Genomic DNA, 17,963 nt, shown 5'->3' with positions numbered 1-17,963 from the left:
TGTTAGTTCTAAAAGGTCTTGTAGGTCTTCATAGAACCATTCAGCTTCTTCAGCGTTACTGGTTGGGGGATAGGCTTCGATTACTGTGATATTGAATGGTTTGCCTTGGAAACGAACAGAGATCATTCTGTCATTTTTGAGACTGCATTTCGGACTCTTTTGTTGACCATAATGACTACTCCATTTCTTCTAAGGGATTCCTGCCCACAGTAGTAGATATAATGGTCATCTGAGTTAAATTCACCCATTCCAGTCCATTTTAGTTCGTTGATTCCTAGAATGTTGATGTTCACTCTTGCCATCTCCTGTTTGACCACTTCCAATTTGCCTTGATTCATGGACCTGGCATTCCAGGTTCCTATGCAATATTGCTCTTTATAGCATCAGACCTTGCTTCTATCACCAGTCACATCCACAACTGGGTATTGTTTTTGCTTTGGCTCCATCTCTTCATTCTTTCTGGAGTTATTTCTCCACTGATCTCCAGTAGCATACTGGGCACCTACCGACCTGGGGAGTTTCTCTTTTAGTATCCTATCATTTTGCCTTTTCACACTGTTCATGGGGTTCTCAAGGCAAGAAGACTGAAGTGGTTTGTCATTCCCTTCTCCAGTGGAATTCCTTTCTCCATGTTGTTAGCCTACATTAAACTAACCTTTTCTTTTTAATGCAGTATGTTTGTTCTTCACTAACTTAGAGAAAAGAAAAACTGAATTGAAAATGAGGGAATCACTCAACTTTATATGACATATTTCTTTGCCATAAGGAGTACTTCCTTCAGAGATCCTTTCTCCTTTAATATTAAATTATGAAGTCAGTTAACAGGCCAGGTAATAATTTTTTTAAAAAAATTACAATTGTTCAGTGTGACAGCATCCTCTCTTTGCTTTCACATTAAGCACTGTCATAAACCTGACGACCTCTCTCTCAATCTGTTGTTCTACGGTTCCATAAAATTTGCAAATTTTCTATCATCTTTATACTTTATTAGTTATTGCCATGTAACGTATTTATATTCTGCTCTGTATTCATATTTAAGTGGATTCAGTCTATGGCTTATCTGTGACAATTATGTGCTCCAAATTTCCCCTTTTTACTTGTCTGTGAAACATATCTGGGACTGGGACTTTCCTGGCAGTCTAGAGGTTAAGACTCTGTGCTGCCAATGCAGGAGGCACAGGCGTACATTCCCTGGTCCAGGAACTGGGATCCCACATGGTGTGCAGTGTGGCCAGAAGATAAAAAATAAATAAAACTCATTTTCTTTTGCCAGTTGGCACAATGTAAAGCTCTGTTACCTGCACAACTCAGAGAGTTAAGTGTTTCTTTAAATTTTATGCCCTAGGCACCTCACATTGTTCACCCTAGTTCTTAGCCCCAGCTTTTAAGTTGAATTTAGTTCCTTACTTGGTTTACTGTCAGATAATTTTTGTTCTTGTTCATTTGTTAGGAGAATGTGTGAGGCAGTTTCATTCTGCCCTATTAACCTAGAAAGTCTTGTTTTTTTCCTTAACATTAAAAAAAACAACCCTGACAATAAGTGCTTTATCTTACTCTGGATCAGAAAAATTCTTGTAGGCCAAGAAGCTGGAAAGTGAACACTTCACATTTACGAAATATAACTAAAGAAAGTCAAGGCGACACTTTTATACATCACAGGATGTCTATTATCTTGCTATTATCTTAAATTGTGATTTACTGAAATACAGATCTTAGAATTATTAGTACTGTTACTTATCAGTTTTGAGAAATATATAAGAGCTGAACTTACTTGATCTTTTCTTCCACTAATTGTTAAGTTACTTATGGCCCACGCAGCTTCTTTCTGAGTGCCAAAATCTCCCTATAAAAACAAAGGATATAAACTGCAATATAAGATAAACTGGAAAAGAGGTTTCCTAAAATGATTTTTCAACTGCATACTCCCCCTGGTTTTCTTCTAGCTTTTATGTATTCATATAATAAAGATAAGGCTTTGAACCCAATTTAACAAACAGAGATTCTATTTCGTGAACTTTCCCAACAACAAACTGACTTGATATTGCTGTTCATAATATCAAATGAAGTCAATGATAAAATACAATAAAATCAGTTAAAAAAATAAGGAAGTTACAATTTTACTTTAGTCAAAGAAATGTCAAGGTAAAATAAAGTATCTTTTTAAACACATAGTTTTAAAAATAAAAATACCCATGATTCATTCGATAAAGACTACTCTTATAAAGGTTACTCTCATACAAATTAAAAGATAAATTTAAAAATCACTTAAAAAGTCATATATTTGATTTAAGAATCTCATCTTTGAGAGTTAACCAAGAAAATTTTAAAAACTGCAATGGATTAATACTAAATACTGTAAATCAACCATACTTCAAAAAAAAAAAAAAAAAGCTGCAGTAGGGTATCTACTTTCACTTATCAGATTCAGAAAACCCAAGTATATGTCAGTAAGACTGGTAGGAGTGTAAAACAGTACACAACCTTTCTTGCAGTAAATGGGCATTATATAGCAAATTTATATCTATGTCTATTTGTGGATCCAGTGATCCTAAATACAACCTGGCATGTGGAAAAAACCTTACACAGACATTTGCTTAAAGAAACAGTAGAATAATCATCCAAAAATTAAGGGAAAGAATAGGGAAGAACAGACAGAAACAGAAGTTAGACCTTTATGTATTACCTTGAAGACAAGGTACTTATTTTTTACTTGGAAACTATAAATGCTTCACATAACCAAAAACAAAATAAACAAGGGAATTTTCTGATAGTCCAGTGGTTAGGTCTCCACACTCTCACTGCTGAGGGTCTGACTGGGGAACTAAGAAACCATAAGCCTCTTGGCATGTGCAAAAATAAAGAAAAATAAAACCCCCAAACTGAAGCAATTCCCCCAAATAAAAGAAAACACAGAAACAAAAAACTGTATATGAAGCTGGTGGCTTAACTACACATATAGAAATTATTTCAAGTGACATTATTTTTAAGTACATCATTGATGGAATATATCCTAAAGAAAAAAAATCCTCAAGGAAATTTCAAAAGTGGAGTAATTATGTTATTAGCATCAATGTGGTCTTGTTATTTTGACAGATTTTATATTATATACCTCAATATATGTCAAGTAACTATGTCTACAGAAAGACTTCCAGCATACACGAGATAAAAATACAAGATCAATGAAGTGAAAATATCTTACTCAGTGATATCTGATAGTTCTCTTTCATTTATGATTTGTTTTTATGAATTCTCATGTTTACAAAAATTACAATATGTATATCTTCTTATTTTCTTAAAAAAAAAAATTACTTCCTATTTTATTCATTTAAGCCTACATACCATGACAATCCTGCAGCAATGATCATCCTTAGTATTTGAACTATGACCTTTAAATACCACTTGCTACAAAAGGGAACCAAGACACCCTATAAATCGTTAATTCTAGGTCTAGGTCAGAAAATACATCCAAAACAAAAGGCCCAGGAATCATGTCATATCCAAAAGGTAGGAAGCTCTCAAATACTCGAGTGATGTTAAAAAGACGGGCACCAAACTTAAAATAGGTTCTCACTGGTCAGGGACAACCTGAGCATCAGAAAGAATAACCACAAAGTACTGAAACTTATAATAAAAATAGATATATGTAAATCCATAATTTCCTAATGACACTGATAACTTTGCACTCGTCTCCTTTTGAGGTCGTTAGGGAACCATGTCATTCTAAAGACTGAATGATAGTAAGCAGGAATCAAACATTTATCTTGCTTTTCCTATATGAAATATATTTCAGAGTAAATAAACAGCTGATAAGGAAGTAAACGAACAGCTGATAAGGAAACCCTCTTTACTCTTCTTTACTGAAGAATCACGCCTAATACATAAAGAATGACACAATTACAAAGTCATCATTTTGCAGCTCGTAGTAAAATAAGGGATCTAGGTAATGTTCATCATGACTGCTTAAAAACCACTATGTGAAAGAATCATGAATAACATTATAATAATGGGTGGAACAGTCTGGTAACAGCTGAGCTCACTTTTCAATCTAAATTATCACTAAATGTAGGATAAACAGAATGTATCTCCCCATGTGAATCATTAGAACATTAAATATTTTTCCCTAAAAACTGAACCCAATCTAGCAGTTTGAAAGAAACATGGAGGCAAAGAGGATAGAGATAATAACAGATCAGTGTTCAGGAAAAAACCCACATGCTGTGATTGTGACATTTTATTTTTTGCTTGTGACATTTTAAACTGTGTCTTTCCCAAACGTTAATGTAAGCATGTGATGACATGGCATATGACTAAATAGCACAATTACTTGCTGTTTGATCTTGGGCAGTTTATTTGTCTATACTAGTTTCTTCATCTGTTAACTCATGCCACTGTATCAATTCTAATTAAACAGAAAAATATATATACACATACTTAGTTATATTAAGTTCTTTTCCTCTTACACAGATACTAACATGATGACTTTCTTACCTTATCCAAAAGGTGTATTATCATTGGTACAAGATTGGCATCAATTACTGCCTGAACCTGCTGCTGATTTCCTGCAGTGATGTTAGACAGGAACCACACTGCTTCCTGTAGGAAAAAACTCCTTTAATATTTCTTACTGAAAAATAAAATCTGCAGCTGAACTAGGAAAAAGCATTCACTACCATAACCAAATGATTTTTACTATGGAATGACTTTCATAATTACAAATTTCAGAATCTGTATTTCTCTGTCCCCTTTTCTGTATTTTTCCTTGGACAAATTGTTAATGAAATAAACTAACCTTCTAAAAACTTCTTGAAAACGTTGCAAGCACTAAGACTATAAAGAAGCTTGGCTGAACAAATACTAAGGAACTGATGAACTGTAACAACCCAGCAGAGGTGATGGAATTCCAGTTGAGCTAATTCAAATACTGGAAGATGACGCTGTGAAAGTGCTGCACTCAATATGCCAGGAAACTTGGAAAAATCAGCTGCAGCCACAGGACTGGAAAAGGTCAGTTTTCATTCCAATTCCAAAGAAAGGCAATGCCAAAGAATGCTCAAACTACCACACAATTGCACTCATCTCACATGCTAGTAAAGTAATGCTCTAAATTTTCTCAGCCAGGCTTCAACAGTACGTGAACTGTGAACTTCCAGATGTTCAAGCTGGTTTTAGAAAAGGCACAGGAACCAGAGATCAAATTCCCAACATCCACTGGGTCATCGAAAAAGCAAGAGAGTTCCAGAAAAAACATCTATTTCTGCTTTATTGACTATGCCAAAGCCTTTGACTGTGTGGATCCCAATAAACTGTGGAAAATTCTGAGAGAGATGGGAATACCAGACCACCTGACCTACCTCCTGAGGAATCTGTATGCAGGTCAGGAAGCAACAGTTAGAACTGGACATGGAACAACAGACTGGTTCCGTATCAGGAAAGGAGTATGTCAAGGCTGAATATTGTAACCCTGCTTATTTAACTTATATGCAGAGTACATCATGAGAAACGCTGGACTGGATGAAGCACAAGCTGGAATCAAGATTGATGGGAGAAATATCAATAACCTCAGATACGCAGAAGACACCACCCGTAAGGCAGAAAGTGAAGAAGAACTAAAGAGTCTCTTGATGAAAGTGAAAGAGAGTGAAAAAGTTGGCTTAAAACTCAACATTCAGAAAACGAAGATCATGGCATCTGGTCCCTTCACTTCATGGCAAATAGCTGGGGAAACAGTGCAAATAGTGACAGACTTCATTTTTGGGGGCTCTAAAATCACTACAGATGGTGAATGCAGCCATGAAATTAAAAGACACTTGGCTCCTTGGAAGAAAAGCTATGACCAACCTAGAGAACACATTAAAAAGCAGAGACCTTACTTTGCTGACAAAGGTCTGTCTAGTCAAAGCTATGGTTTTTCCAGTAGTCATATATGGATGTGATAGTTGGACTATAAAGAAAGCTGAGTGCTGAAGAACTGACGCTTTTGAACTGTGGTGTTGGAGAAGACTCTTGAAAGTCCCTTGGACTGCAAGGAGATCCAACCAGTTCATCCTAAAGGAAATCAATCCTGAATATTCATCAGAAGGACTGATGTTGAAGCTGGAACTTCAATACTTTGGCTACCTGATGCGAAGAACTGACTCATTTGAAAAGACCCTGATGCTGGGAAAGACTGAAGGTGGGAGAAGAAGGGGACGACAGATGATGAGATAGCTGGATGGTATCACCGACTCAATGGACCTAGTTTGAGTAGACTCCAGGAGTTGATGATGGACAGGGAGGCCTGGCATGCTGCAGTTGATGGGGTCGTCAAGAGTCAGACACAACTGAGCAACTGAACTGAACTGAATATAAACACAAATCTTATTTATTCCCTCTTCTATTCTGATCAAGAGTCCTAGCCAAAACGGATGAGTATCTCAATTATTCATGATGACTGAAACACACAAAAATGAAACAATGGATTGTTTTTGTATACTTATTTGTAATATTCATTCACTGCACCATCTCTCTCAAAGATAAAACAGATTCAGATGTTCAACGGCTTTACTGATCTACTTCAATGATCTTTTTATGTTACCCTTTATACCACAATGGTACTACTGCTACCAAGAGGATTACAAGTTGCTTTTCCTCACAGAAAATAAAAGCCACTTGAAAACACAGAATGAAATGAGACAAAATGTCTGCCTGGTGTCCTATGTAGGATATTACTATAATTTACAAACTTAATAAATTTATTAAACATATGCATTTACTAAAGGAAATATTTTCTCTCTTTTAAAAAACTAGCAAACAAGTTTTACTCCTAATGTGCAGAAGGCTCTTTTGGATCAGATCACAGGACCACGTTTAGTGAACCTGTCAGAGATTTTAGGGTGCTAGGCTACTTAGGTGAGCTGCTCCTGGGCTATAATCATAGGCAATGTTGTAATCAACAACCCATGGACTTCTACAACAGCCTCAGATGCACTCCAGTATCAGCATCACCAGTCAGTGCCCCCTTTTCATAGCCTCCACAAGCACACACACATGCACACACACACATACACACACTATCACATAGTTAAAAAATATTAAACTTAAGATTACTTAACTTAGATATTAAAATTTTCTAATCATACAACATTTAACACCCAATTATCTCTATTTCATCATTTCCAGGAGAGCCAAGTTTGCACTGTTTGCAACTGGTTTATTGTAAAAATGGAAAATCATGTACCAGTCCATATCATAAAGAGTAAAATATCTTACTTTCTCGTAATGTCTAAATGACAGCTTATATTAAAAATAAATATGAAAGATACTCAACCACCTAATTTCATAATTGAAAATGACTTCTTCACATGCTATTTATTAAACAGTATTTAAAAATACTTACTTTATTAATTTTCTCTTTGGGATGTGTCAGAAGTGCAGGGAAGTGTGAAAGAGCATCACAGTTTAAAACTACTTGTGTTTGCTCATCAGTTCCAGTAACAATATTGCCTACAGCTCGAAGTGCTGCCGTCTGAAACATAAAAATATTTAATGAGATGATGTTGTTCTATAGGAATCACTCCTTATACACAAAGGAGTATTAGGCAGGCTATGAGAAATATCTTCATTCATTCATGGCAACCTATATTTTTGAGCAAGTTGTGTCAGACACTGATTTAGAAAAAGAGGAGTGAATAGGACAGATACAACCTCAGTTCTTAGGGAGCCTCCATTACTGTACGAGGAAATGGTCAATAAACAAGTAAGTATGAAGGATAACTTTAGATAATAATTATGACCATAAAGAAAATAAGATAATACAGAAGTTTTTGTGTGAACACATGTTTTCAGTTTTCTTGGGTATACACCTGGGCGTGGAATTTCTGGGTCATATAATAACTGTCTAACTTTTCCAGGTACCGTCAAATTATATTCCAAAGAGGCTATACCATTTTACATTCTTTCTGGTAATGTATGAGGATCATATTTTCTTTACATTCTTGCCAACACGTTACTGTCTTTTGGATTACAGCAATCCCGGTGAGTATAAAGCGGTACTTCACTGTGGCTCTGATTTACATTAGTGACATTTACATTAGAGATTTGTGTTTGTATTCAGTTCAGTTCAGTTGCTCAGTTGTGTCTGACTCTTTACGACCCCATCAACTGCAGCATGCCAGGCCTCCCTGTCCATCATCAACTCCTGGAGTCTACTCAAACTCAGGTCCATTGAGTCGGTGATGCCATCCAGCTATCTCATCATCTGTCGTCCCCTTCTTCTCCCACCTTCAATCTTTCCCAGCATCAGGGTCTTTTCAAATGAGTCAGTCCTTCGCATCAGGTGGCCAAAGTATTGAAGTTCCAGCTTCAACATCAGTCCTTCTGATGAATATTCAGGATTGATTTCCTTAGTGACTAACATGTTGAACATCTTATGTGCTTACTGACCATCTGTATGTCTTCTTAGGAAAACATTACTTTTTAAAAACCATTTAGAATTGGGCTGCCATTTTTTGTTGAGTTTTAAGAGTTTTTCATGTATTCTGGACACAAATCCTATTTCATATATGATCTGTGAATATCTCCTTCCATTGTGTGGGTTGTCTCTTCACTTTCTTGATGGTCTCTTTAGAAGTTTAAAATTTTGGAAGTCTAATTTTTTTTGGGGGGTGGGGGCATTTTTTCTTTGACTTCTTGCAGTGTCAAATCTAAGAAACTACTGCCTCATTCAAGGTTATGAAGATTTATGCCTTTTAAGAGGTTTATACTTCCAGATGTTTCATAATAGCTGTTTTCATTTCATAATAGCTGTGATTCATTTTTGAGTTTAGTTTTTTAAAATATGGTGTGAAATAGGGATCCAACTTCATTCCTTTATATACATGGGTATCCAGTTGCCTCAGTACCACTTGTTGAAAAGACTGTTTTTGCTCACTGAATTTTCCTGGCACCTTTGTTGAAAATCAATTGATCACAAATGTGTGAGTTTCTTTCTGGACTCTTGATTCTATTTCATTGATCTGTATGTCTATCCTTATACTAGAATCACAAAATTTTGTTTTCTCTAGCTTTGTAGTCAGGTTTTAAAGTGAGAAGTCCCCAAACTTGATTCCTTTTTCAAGACTGTTTTGGCTATTTCTGGGTCCACTGTATTTTAAATATCGATTTTAACAAGAACTGCATTTAATCTGTATATAATTTTGGGGACCATTGCCACCCTAATACTGAATCTTTCAATCCACAAACATAGGTATCTTTCTACTTATTTAGGTCTTATTTAATTTCTTTCAAAAATGTTTTGTAGTGAGCCAGTTTCTTTAACAAATAAATTTAATAAGGGAAAGAATAAAGGAAGAGTTAACAGAAACATAAGGGCATAGCTACTAAATGTAATGTGCTGACCTTGTTTGAAGACCTACTGATCTAGTCAAGTTGTGAAAAAAAGTGAGGCAAAAAGTAAAAATCAGATACTGACTGGATTTTAGTAAGCGCTCTAACGGTACTGTGAATGTTAAAAAATAGGCTTACTTCTTACAGATGCAAGCTGGATGAAATTATACAATATCTGGGATTTGTGTCAAAGTAATCTGGAGGGGAAGTAGAAATATACAGGAAACCTACATAGTTCATTACATTATTCTTTCTACATTCCAAATTTATGGCATGAAAAATTTAAAAAGTTTTACAAAATCTATATTAGTTATCAGGCAAGGTATAGAACATTAAATTTCTTTGAGAGCTGGCTAAAGTAAAAGTCTAAGCACTATCTTCTCAAAGTCTAGTATTAAAACTGAAGATGCATTCAGAAAAAAACAAAAACAAAATGCAAACCAAAAACCTATACCAACACTTAAGAAATGCAAACTTCATGGTAAGAATTTAGTAGGAATATTTAAAATAGACTACAAATACCCCTAAATGACAAAGTATTCTATTAATCGATTATTTCTGAATTTAGCTAAGTGTTCCTTTTTTTCTTTAAAGTGCTTTAAATTTTAGAGATGCTTTCATTTTGACAGCATATGAATACCCTAAAGAGCTTTTAAAAGCCCAGATTTCTAGGAAATACAGCAGATTTACTGAAACAAATTCTAAAAGTTGGGCAAGGGAAACCAATTTTTTTCTTTAAGCTTCACACACCTGATTTTATCATCTAGCCAAGGTTGATAAAATGAATCTGGTTAACAGTTTTCCTTATGCTATTATTGTAGTTTATAGGTTCTTTGTCATTCTACGATTAAAGCACGCGGTATTTACTTCCGAAGGACAGGGAGAGCTTGCTGCACTTCCCTTTACCACCGTAGTTTGACAGTTATTGCTTATAACTGTGTGAACTTCTCATCTTCTCTTTATTAGCTCTTTCTAGATGCAGGTTTTTGGGGATATTTCTACAGAAGGATTTTAAAATAATACAATAAAACAAAAATCAAAGAAAATGATTTTAAATAACTGGAAGAATACAAGTTAGGAAGCCCCTAAGCAGCACATTTCAGTATAGAGCCTTTATCACAGTGCCAGTGATGCTGAGCATTAACTAAACTTGCCAAGCGCAGTGAAGAAGAGTAAAAAAGGACAGCTATAGGGGAAAAAAAAGAGTAGGAGACTAAAAGAAGAAAAATAGGGAAAGTAGGAAAAATAAAATCATCAATACTTATTTCAGATGCTACCCAAGTTGCTTTAAGAACTGCCCTGCTCTACGTTAGAGATCAGTAATTTACAAATAAGTCAACTTGGCTTTTTCTAGGAAAAGGGATATTCTTGTAGTAATCATATCTCATTTTCTCCTTCTTTAAAATGGGGATCTAATAATTCACTCTTTTCCATCACAGATATGTTATTATTAGACTAAAAAATACTTAACTATTGATATTATCCATATTCAAATGTCGTGTTTAAAGCAGATAGTAGCATGTTATTAATAAAAAACTCACCTGCACTTTAACTTCCTGGTGGCTGAGAAGAGGAACCAAATGAGGGACTATTCCAGAGTCTATTACCATCTGTATCTGTTCGTTGCCAGCATCAGTAAGGTAAGAGAGGGCCCAGACTGTATCTACCAATATCTAATGAATAAAAAAAATTCAAATAATCCTTGAATATTTTCTCATTTCAAAAATTTTTAACCATATGGACTAACCTCTGATTGTTCTACTGTCTTCTTTCTTCTGTTTGCTCTCACTTAAAATCACTGGAATGTTAGTCTTCTCTAATATACTAAGCATCATCAACTATGAATGTCTATATTAAGTATGTTCATGTTCCAGTCATATTTAGGATATTTAGGTTAATTATGATTCCAATCACAGACTGACAGCCACTCCTCAATCACAAAGATACAAATATACTATGTAGCACATAGAATATGAGAAAAAGATTCTCTTTCCCAAATGCTCAAATTGAGGGATAACAGGCCCAAGGACACTGTGATAAATGCATACAGCTGGAAAGAGTATATGTATCCAACATTATATGTATACACATTAAAAATATCTGGGGTAGGTGCATATACTCAAGATGTTCTCACATCAGTAACATGTTGGTTGGTCTAAAGCCAACACTCCAGTATTAGGATTATAGTACTTTCATCTGTTCCAACCAGTTTGCTTTGCTTTGTAAAGCTAGAGGCAACTTCCCAAATAGCGCAAGTCTCCCATAGCTACAGATAAAGACATTAAAAGCAACCAAAGGTCAGCCTGTGAGATCTATAATCAAAAAACATGTTCTAGTTTAAGAAAACAAAACAATGAACCAACCACAAAACTATAATTTACATCAGCTGCCAAACTACTTTTTAAAAAAAATCTCAAGTAATTAACTTATTATGATTATATTTCAAAGTACAACAGGCCACTGTGTTTCATCTTCGTATGTTAAGTCCTAACTAGAAGTTATGGCAAAACAAAGTATGAAAAACAACTGTTAAGCTGCTAAATAATGCAATTATTGACAAAGACACAGTAATAAATAATTATGCCTGAAACTTTACTTTCAAAGCCTTTCTAGAATAGGAACTCTATGTCAAAAGACAAGCCAAAGAAGTTTGAAATCTTTACATTCTAAATCAATGGTATATTTATAACATCCAAGAAGCCCCCAGAAGAAAACAGCACTTTGTCATTTTTCCTTTCAGAAATTCAAGAAAGCACTATGGATATTTTTTAATGTAATAAGAAGACACTGAATGAAAAAATTCACACACCTAAGGAAGTATCAAAACATGTGAGACAACTAAATTTCAACTCACAGAAGTAACTTCATTTGCACTTTCTGTGTCAGCAAAGTTAAGTCTATGGATAAGTTTACTAATTACAACTCTCGTGTAATTTCAGTATTTCACTTATGGTCTGTGGAAACAGTTTTATTCAGTTATTTTTACTTCTTTGATGGCCTGATTTAAGAACTTGCTCCTAAGTATTAACCCAAGAAGATTTTATTTTTAGTAAACATTATTATTAGCAAACAATATTACTAATGCTAGTAAAAAAAGAACAATGCAAACTGGCTTGGGAAATTCAAGATAATATCAAGAGGAAGAAAAATGGAGTTATAATCTCAAATGGATTGGGGTAAACAAGTGGAAAGAACACAATACAGCTCTGAATAAGGTCAACCAAGATGTCTGGTTTTTCCAGTAGACATATAAACTTTGAGATTCATCTTTCTTGGAAATCTTTTAAAATAAAATATGAAAAATTTGACTATAAGAACCCCAAACCAAAATTTGCTTACATGTGTGTTGTCTGATCTTAGACTATTTGGAGCTATAAAAAATATCTTTAAAGCAAAGATCATGTTCCTCTATGAATGTCAAGCACATAATATAATTCTAACTTCATGTAGTATAATTTGAAGTTTAAATTGTTCCATATCTTTAGAGAGATCTTAGCAAAAAGGTATTACTACCTAAGAAACTGAAGCAGTTTGTCACACACTGATCATACCAAACTGTGTTTTTGAAGACCTACACAAGTTTCTGATGGTTGCTATGCGTTTTGTCCATGTGATTTCCTTTTACCCGTAACATTTCTAGCTCCTCTAACACAGGAAGGCTAGACTGACTTTATAAGCAGTTAGATCTGTTTCCTACTCTTTCATTCTTCCTGAGTTGCTTTTTCTTTTGCTCTCTTTGTTAGAAAGAATGAGCAGGATATATTTATTATGTTTAAAATCTAGTTTGCACTGATTTTTTTCCCCCTGTTGTTTGGATACTCAAGAATTATCTTTATACCAAGTGAGGCCATTAGCAAAGTCACTATAAATGAATTAACAGAGTAATAATGAAATTAAAGAGCAACTGATGCTTATGTTTTGGTCTAAGAATGGTATTTGAATACAAATGCATACATAAAGGCACACATACTTTTTTTTACCTTTCAAAAAATAATACCACTAGGTGTATGTGTTTCTCTCACCGGCCAGCTGTCAAAATGAGCTTTCATAAAAAGATTATGAACAGTCAAAGATATGATCTTTGTGAGAGCTTACTAACTGGAAACTTTAACAACTTCTAATATCAGTTTTCGCAAAACAAATACATAATATACGCACACACATTACTGCCCAGACCAAAATAACAGGCTTGACTTCACTTGAAATTTACATTTTGTGATATGGGTAAACACAGAGTAAATACAAAAATACCAAACTATGTATAAACAGCTCTTGAACTAGGGTGAAGCCTTAAATATATACACACATAAAAATATATGATGGGAAGCATTTACTCACATTTACGTCTGTGTGATGAATTAAAACACAAAGAGCTGGAAGAATCTAAAGAGGGAGAAATGCATAGATTTTAAAATACACATAGATAAAAATACACACATAATAATATCTACTTTAATTTAAAAAACAAAACAAAACAAAACAAAAAACACTTGTTACCTCCTGAATGGTTTCCATTGGGGGTGGTGGGTCTTTGTGGCGACATAGGTTGACCATAACCCAAGTAACATTTCTTAAGAATGTTATAGGAATAGATGGACTTATGAAGGAAAGTAAAGGTTTCACAACTCCAAGACTTATGACATAATCTCTACACTGTGGCCCATCACCTGTAGGAAGGAAGATTTATTAATACAATAAGTAATTAAGAAAACATAAAGCACTGGGTTCAATATGCTGCTTATTGTATTTGAACCATATATTTTGACATATGCAGCAGTTTTAGACAATACTAACCGAGCTCACATTTTAGGTCTTTGAGGCAAGAGGTGTAACATAAGGTACTAAGACTTCCTTTGTACATTATTCATGTATTCAGGTTTATATGCTGCTCACCTATAAAATGTTTTTATGGCATCTAAATGCCAGAAGCCTAAATAAGGTTTTCAAGTACTTTGTGAACAGAGAATTGTTGCTTTTTGTCTTCTCTCTCAATGGTACTCGAAGAAACCTTCATGTTATAAAAAGAAATATATGGGAATACCATTACAGAGAAAAATATCTAGAATTTATACTGATGACCTGATGTCAAAGCACAGAGAGTATTGACTATAAATTACTCTATACACTTAAACTATGTAAACTATGTCTACAGTATTTGAAGATGAAATGTTTGTTCTTTTTGCCATTTATTCTATAATGGCACTGGAATTAAAAACCAAAGATCAAGATGTGCTATTAATAGTTATAAATCTAAAATTTGATATAAAGGGACTCTGGATATACAAATGATAGCATTCCTAACAGCAATATATTGTATGCCAAGAACAGTTTATAGGGAAATCTCCCCATCTGAAAACTCACAACTGTGGGGCACTAACCACACTTCACCTTCCATCTTGGCCCCCAAAAGGGTAATAAAGAAGAGCTTTATTAGAGCAAGGCTGATTACTTCCATGCAAAAAAAAATCTGTGGCAAAAATAACTTTTAATATAATGGCACACAATACAGTTCAGACCCCAGATTTTTTCCATTCTCCAGCTTTTTGAATTTTTGAGTTTGGGTAAACTTAATGTTGTAGTTAAAAAGCAAATTCCTGAAATACTAGAGCTGTCTTTAATTATTCTTCTTGGAATTATTTATCAGAGAAAATCAGAAAGGTACAGTAATCATGGTTGTCAACATTTAACGAGACTGTCTATATGACAGTCATATAGACACTTGTATGATGACCACCTCATGATAATAGTGGACAACATTACTGTATTTTACTGTACTAAAATCTATGTGTTTATACTTAAACAGCTATAATTTCTGTAAAATAGTCCATAAAAACTAGAACTGAAAACGACAAGCTGCTTTTCCTTTTCAACTCCTAGTAGGCATTTGTATTACACAGTACATGATCACAACAATTGCTGGACTAGCATTATGAGTTTTAGACAAACCTATGATATTTCCCAGGGCCCACACTGCTTGCTCACAGACATTCTGATGGGGTGAATGGAGAAGCCTCAGGAAAAGTGGCACAGCATCTGAAGGAAGAAAATACATGCTATCATTTAAGTCTGAAGATATTATATATCAATTAGATTTTTTTAAAATTGAAAAAAAAGTTGACAATACTGTAAATTGAAAACTGAACTTGTTTCTTTGCTGAAATTCCAAAAGAAATGAACCTATCAAAAAAATATACATATATAAAATATATTCTCATTAAATGATTTTCATTAGACTAACAGTAGTACAAAATTTCTGAGTAGCAGACAAAATTGTCACCATCAAAATGACAGCTTCAACATACAAACATCGAATAAAGTTGATAAAAGTTTATTCACAATTAAACCTGGATTTAAATTTAAAAAATTAATTCCTTATAGAGTATTATCTTCAAATTTGAAAAAAAAAAACCCTCTAATAATTAAAATAACTTTTGAATACAGAAATGTAAAATAGTATCACATAGGTCTTTAACGTGGCCACATGAGACATTCTGAATCAGAAAATGCTTCTGTTGCTTAACAAGGAAATACAGAGAGACATTTAACAGAATAATACTGCACTGAATACATGATTCTTTCATTTTTCTTTCATTCTTTCTTTTCCTTCTTATACTGCTTTGAAAAATGCTATTTAAGTAACTACACAGAGATCAGGCAGGTATACTTATATGTGTGTGTGTGTTAGTCATTCAGTATTGTCTGCCTCTGTGTGACCCTGTGGACTGTAGCCTGCCAGGCTCCTCTGTCCATAGAACTCTCCAGGCAAGAATACTGGAGTGGGTTGCCATTTCCTTTTCCAAGGGATCTTCCCAACCCAGGGATGGAACCTGTGTCTCCTGCATTGGCAGGTGGATTCTTTACCACTGAGCCACCTGGGAAGCCCTTAGACAAAGAATACTGCTTATATATTTGAAGGGGATTTTCAAAGTACCTTCTTAAACTTATGAATTTCTTTGTTTAGTGTGTGCTAAGTCACTTCATTTGTGTCTGGCTATCTGCAACCCTATGGACTATAGCCCATCAGGCTCCTCTGTCCATCAGGTTCTCCAGACAAGAATAAAGTGGGTTGTCATTCCCTTCTCCAGGGAATCTTTCCAACCCAGGGATCAAACCCGCGTCTCTACTATCTCCTGCATTGGTAGGTAGGTTCTTACCACTAGCACTACCTAGGAAGCAGAATCAAATAACACTCATGGAAAATAACTCAAGTTACAATAACATAACTCAGTGATTATTTCCTACTTACATTTGTTGGAACATAAACAACCAATCCTATAATAACAATGAAAAAAAAATTGAAGCCATTCTCTCAAAGGCCTACTTTATAAAATAGAAAATATCACTAATTGGGATAAGATGATCAAAGTAACATACTTAAGTTGGCTTATTTCAACTGCCTTATGTGTTACTGAATTCAAAATTATTATTTTATAATTTAATAGCGCTATTCTTTCAGAAAAAGCAGTAAGTGTTTTAAATAATCTGTTTTTGGAAAGTTACAATTTTGTTTCTTAATAACCAACTTACTAGACTGAACTACTGCTTGAGTTTGTTCAGAGGTTCCAGATGCAATGTTTGTCAAAGCCCATGCCGCTTCAAACTGTAAAGAAGGACTACAAAAAAAACAAATTGTTTTAAACAGCAGGAATTTCTACACTGGCCCAAAATATCTACCAACCACTCCTCCATTCCAGCATTTTAAAAGTATCAAATATTTTGATGTAAAAGATCTATATAACCTATATTTTTTAACTTCCAATGACTATTTAAAATATCTCTTTGGTATAAAAAGCATATAACCCTCTCAAGGTGTCCTTATTTTTATTAAGAACTCTTTAAGATACCCGCACATTACTAACTAAACAGTTTTCTCAAGTATTATCTGGATAAACTAGATCTTACTAATTTTCAAAGCTTAAAGGCTAACTAAATATATCACTCGCAAGTTCCCTTTTGATCTTTACCTTCTCTTGGTATAAACATATCTTACATTGTTTTTCACATTGGCTTTTCAACTCCATCTTACAGCCCTTTTTTTTTCGTTTGAGGATCAAATTAACTACTAAGAAAATGTTGTCTTCTGCAAAGGACACACTCTAAATTATTTCTTAAAATAATGTACTTACTTGTCATCTCTTTCAAGACAATGGACTAAAATAGGCAATATTCCAGATTTTATTAAGTCATCAATTGGTGGATTTCGATCACTGGACAAAAGCTTCCTGTAAGAGATATACATACTCCTTATGAAACTTAATGAAACAATTAAATTCAAATTCACGTTTGATTACAATAACCTGAATATTTGCCACACTCTTCTTGAAAGTTACTTTTAAAATTTACATAATGCAATTTTGTCTATTATAAAAAGACTGATTTATAAATTCACAGAAATTATTAATAATTAGGAAAAATGGTAGACATGAACAATTACATATGGTTCTAACAACCATAAAGACATGAATACTTTACCACTTCTTTTAAGTTAGGACAAAAGTGCTGGTACAAGTTTATAGCTGATACCAGTTTCTAATTCTTTATCCTACTCTATACACTAAATTGGAGAAGGCAATGGCAACCCACTCCAGTATTCTTGCCAG

At 34.2% G+C, this 17,963-nt stretch overlaps 1 protein-coding gene and 1 non-coding gene across 2 annotated transcripts in view; both read right to left on the bottom strand.

Annotated features, from left to right (window-relative positions):
• The window catches only part of KPNA4 (karyopherin subunit alpha 4), a 60,522-nt gene that overhangs the window by 8,698 nt on the left and 33,861 nt on the right, over positions 1–17,963 (bottom strand). The window contains exons 6-14 of the mRNA XM_068986782.1: positions 17,490–17,585; positions 16,891–16,976; positions 15,310–15,396; positions 13,861–14,030; positions 13,702–13,746; positions 10,905–11,036; positions 7,376–7,504; positions 4,489–4,593; positions 1,772–1,843 (exon numbers count right to left, since the gene is read on the bottom strand). Coding sequence (XP_068842883.1) covers positions 1,772–1,843; positions 4,489–4,593; positions 7,376–7,504; positions 10,905–11,036; positions 13,702–13,746; positions 13,861–14,030; positions 15,310–15,396; positions 16,891–16,976; positions 17,490–17,585 — 922 coding nt within the window. The remainder of the gene's footprint in view (positions 1–1,771; positions 1,844–4,488; positions 4,594–7,375; positions 7,505–10,904; positions 11,037–13,701; positions 13,747–13,860; positions 14,031–15,309; positions 15,397–16,890; positions 16,977–17,489; positions 17,586–17,963) is intronic.
• Positions 6,823–7,157, bottom strand: LOC138094090 (small Cajal body-specific RNA 7). Its single transcript, XR_011146201.1, has one exon. It is a non-coding gene; the product is annotated as a small Cajal body-specific RNA 7 (non-coding RNA).

Source organism: Capricornis sumatraensis, chromosome 1 (assembly GCF_032405125.1).
Source record: "Capricornis sumatraensis isolate serow.1 chromosome 1, serow.2, whole genome shotgun sequence".
Classification (NCBI taxonomy): Eukaryota; Metazoa; Chordata; class Mammalia; order Artiodactyla; family Bovidae; genus Capricornis; species Capricornis sumatraensis.
Note: the sequence above shows the minus strand (reverse complement) of the source record. Positions and strands in the feature narration are given on the sequence as shown.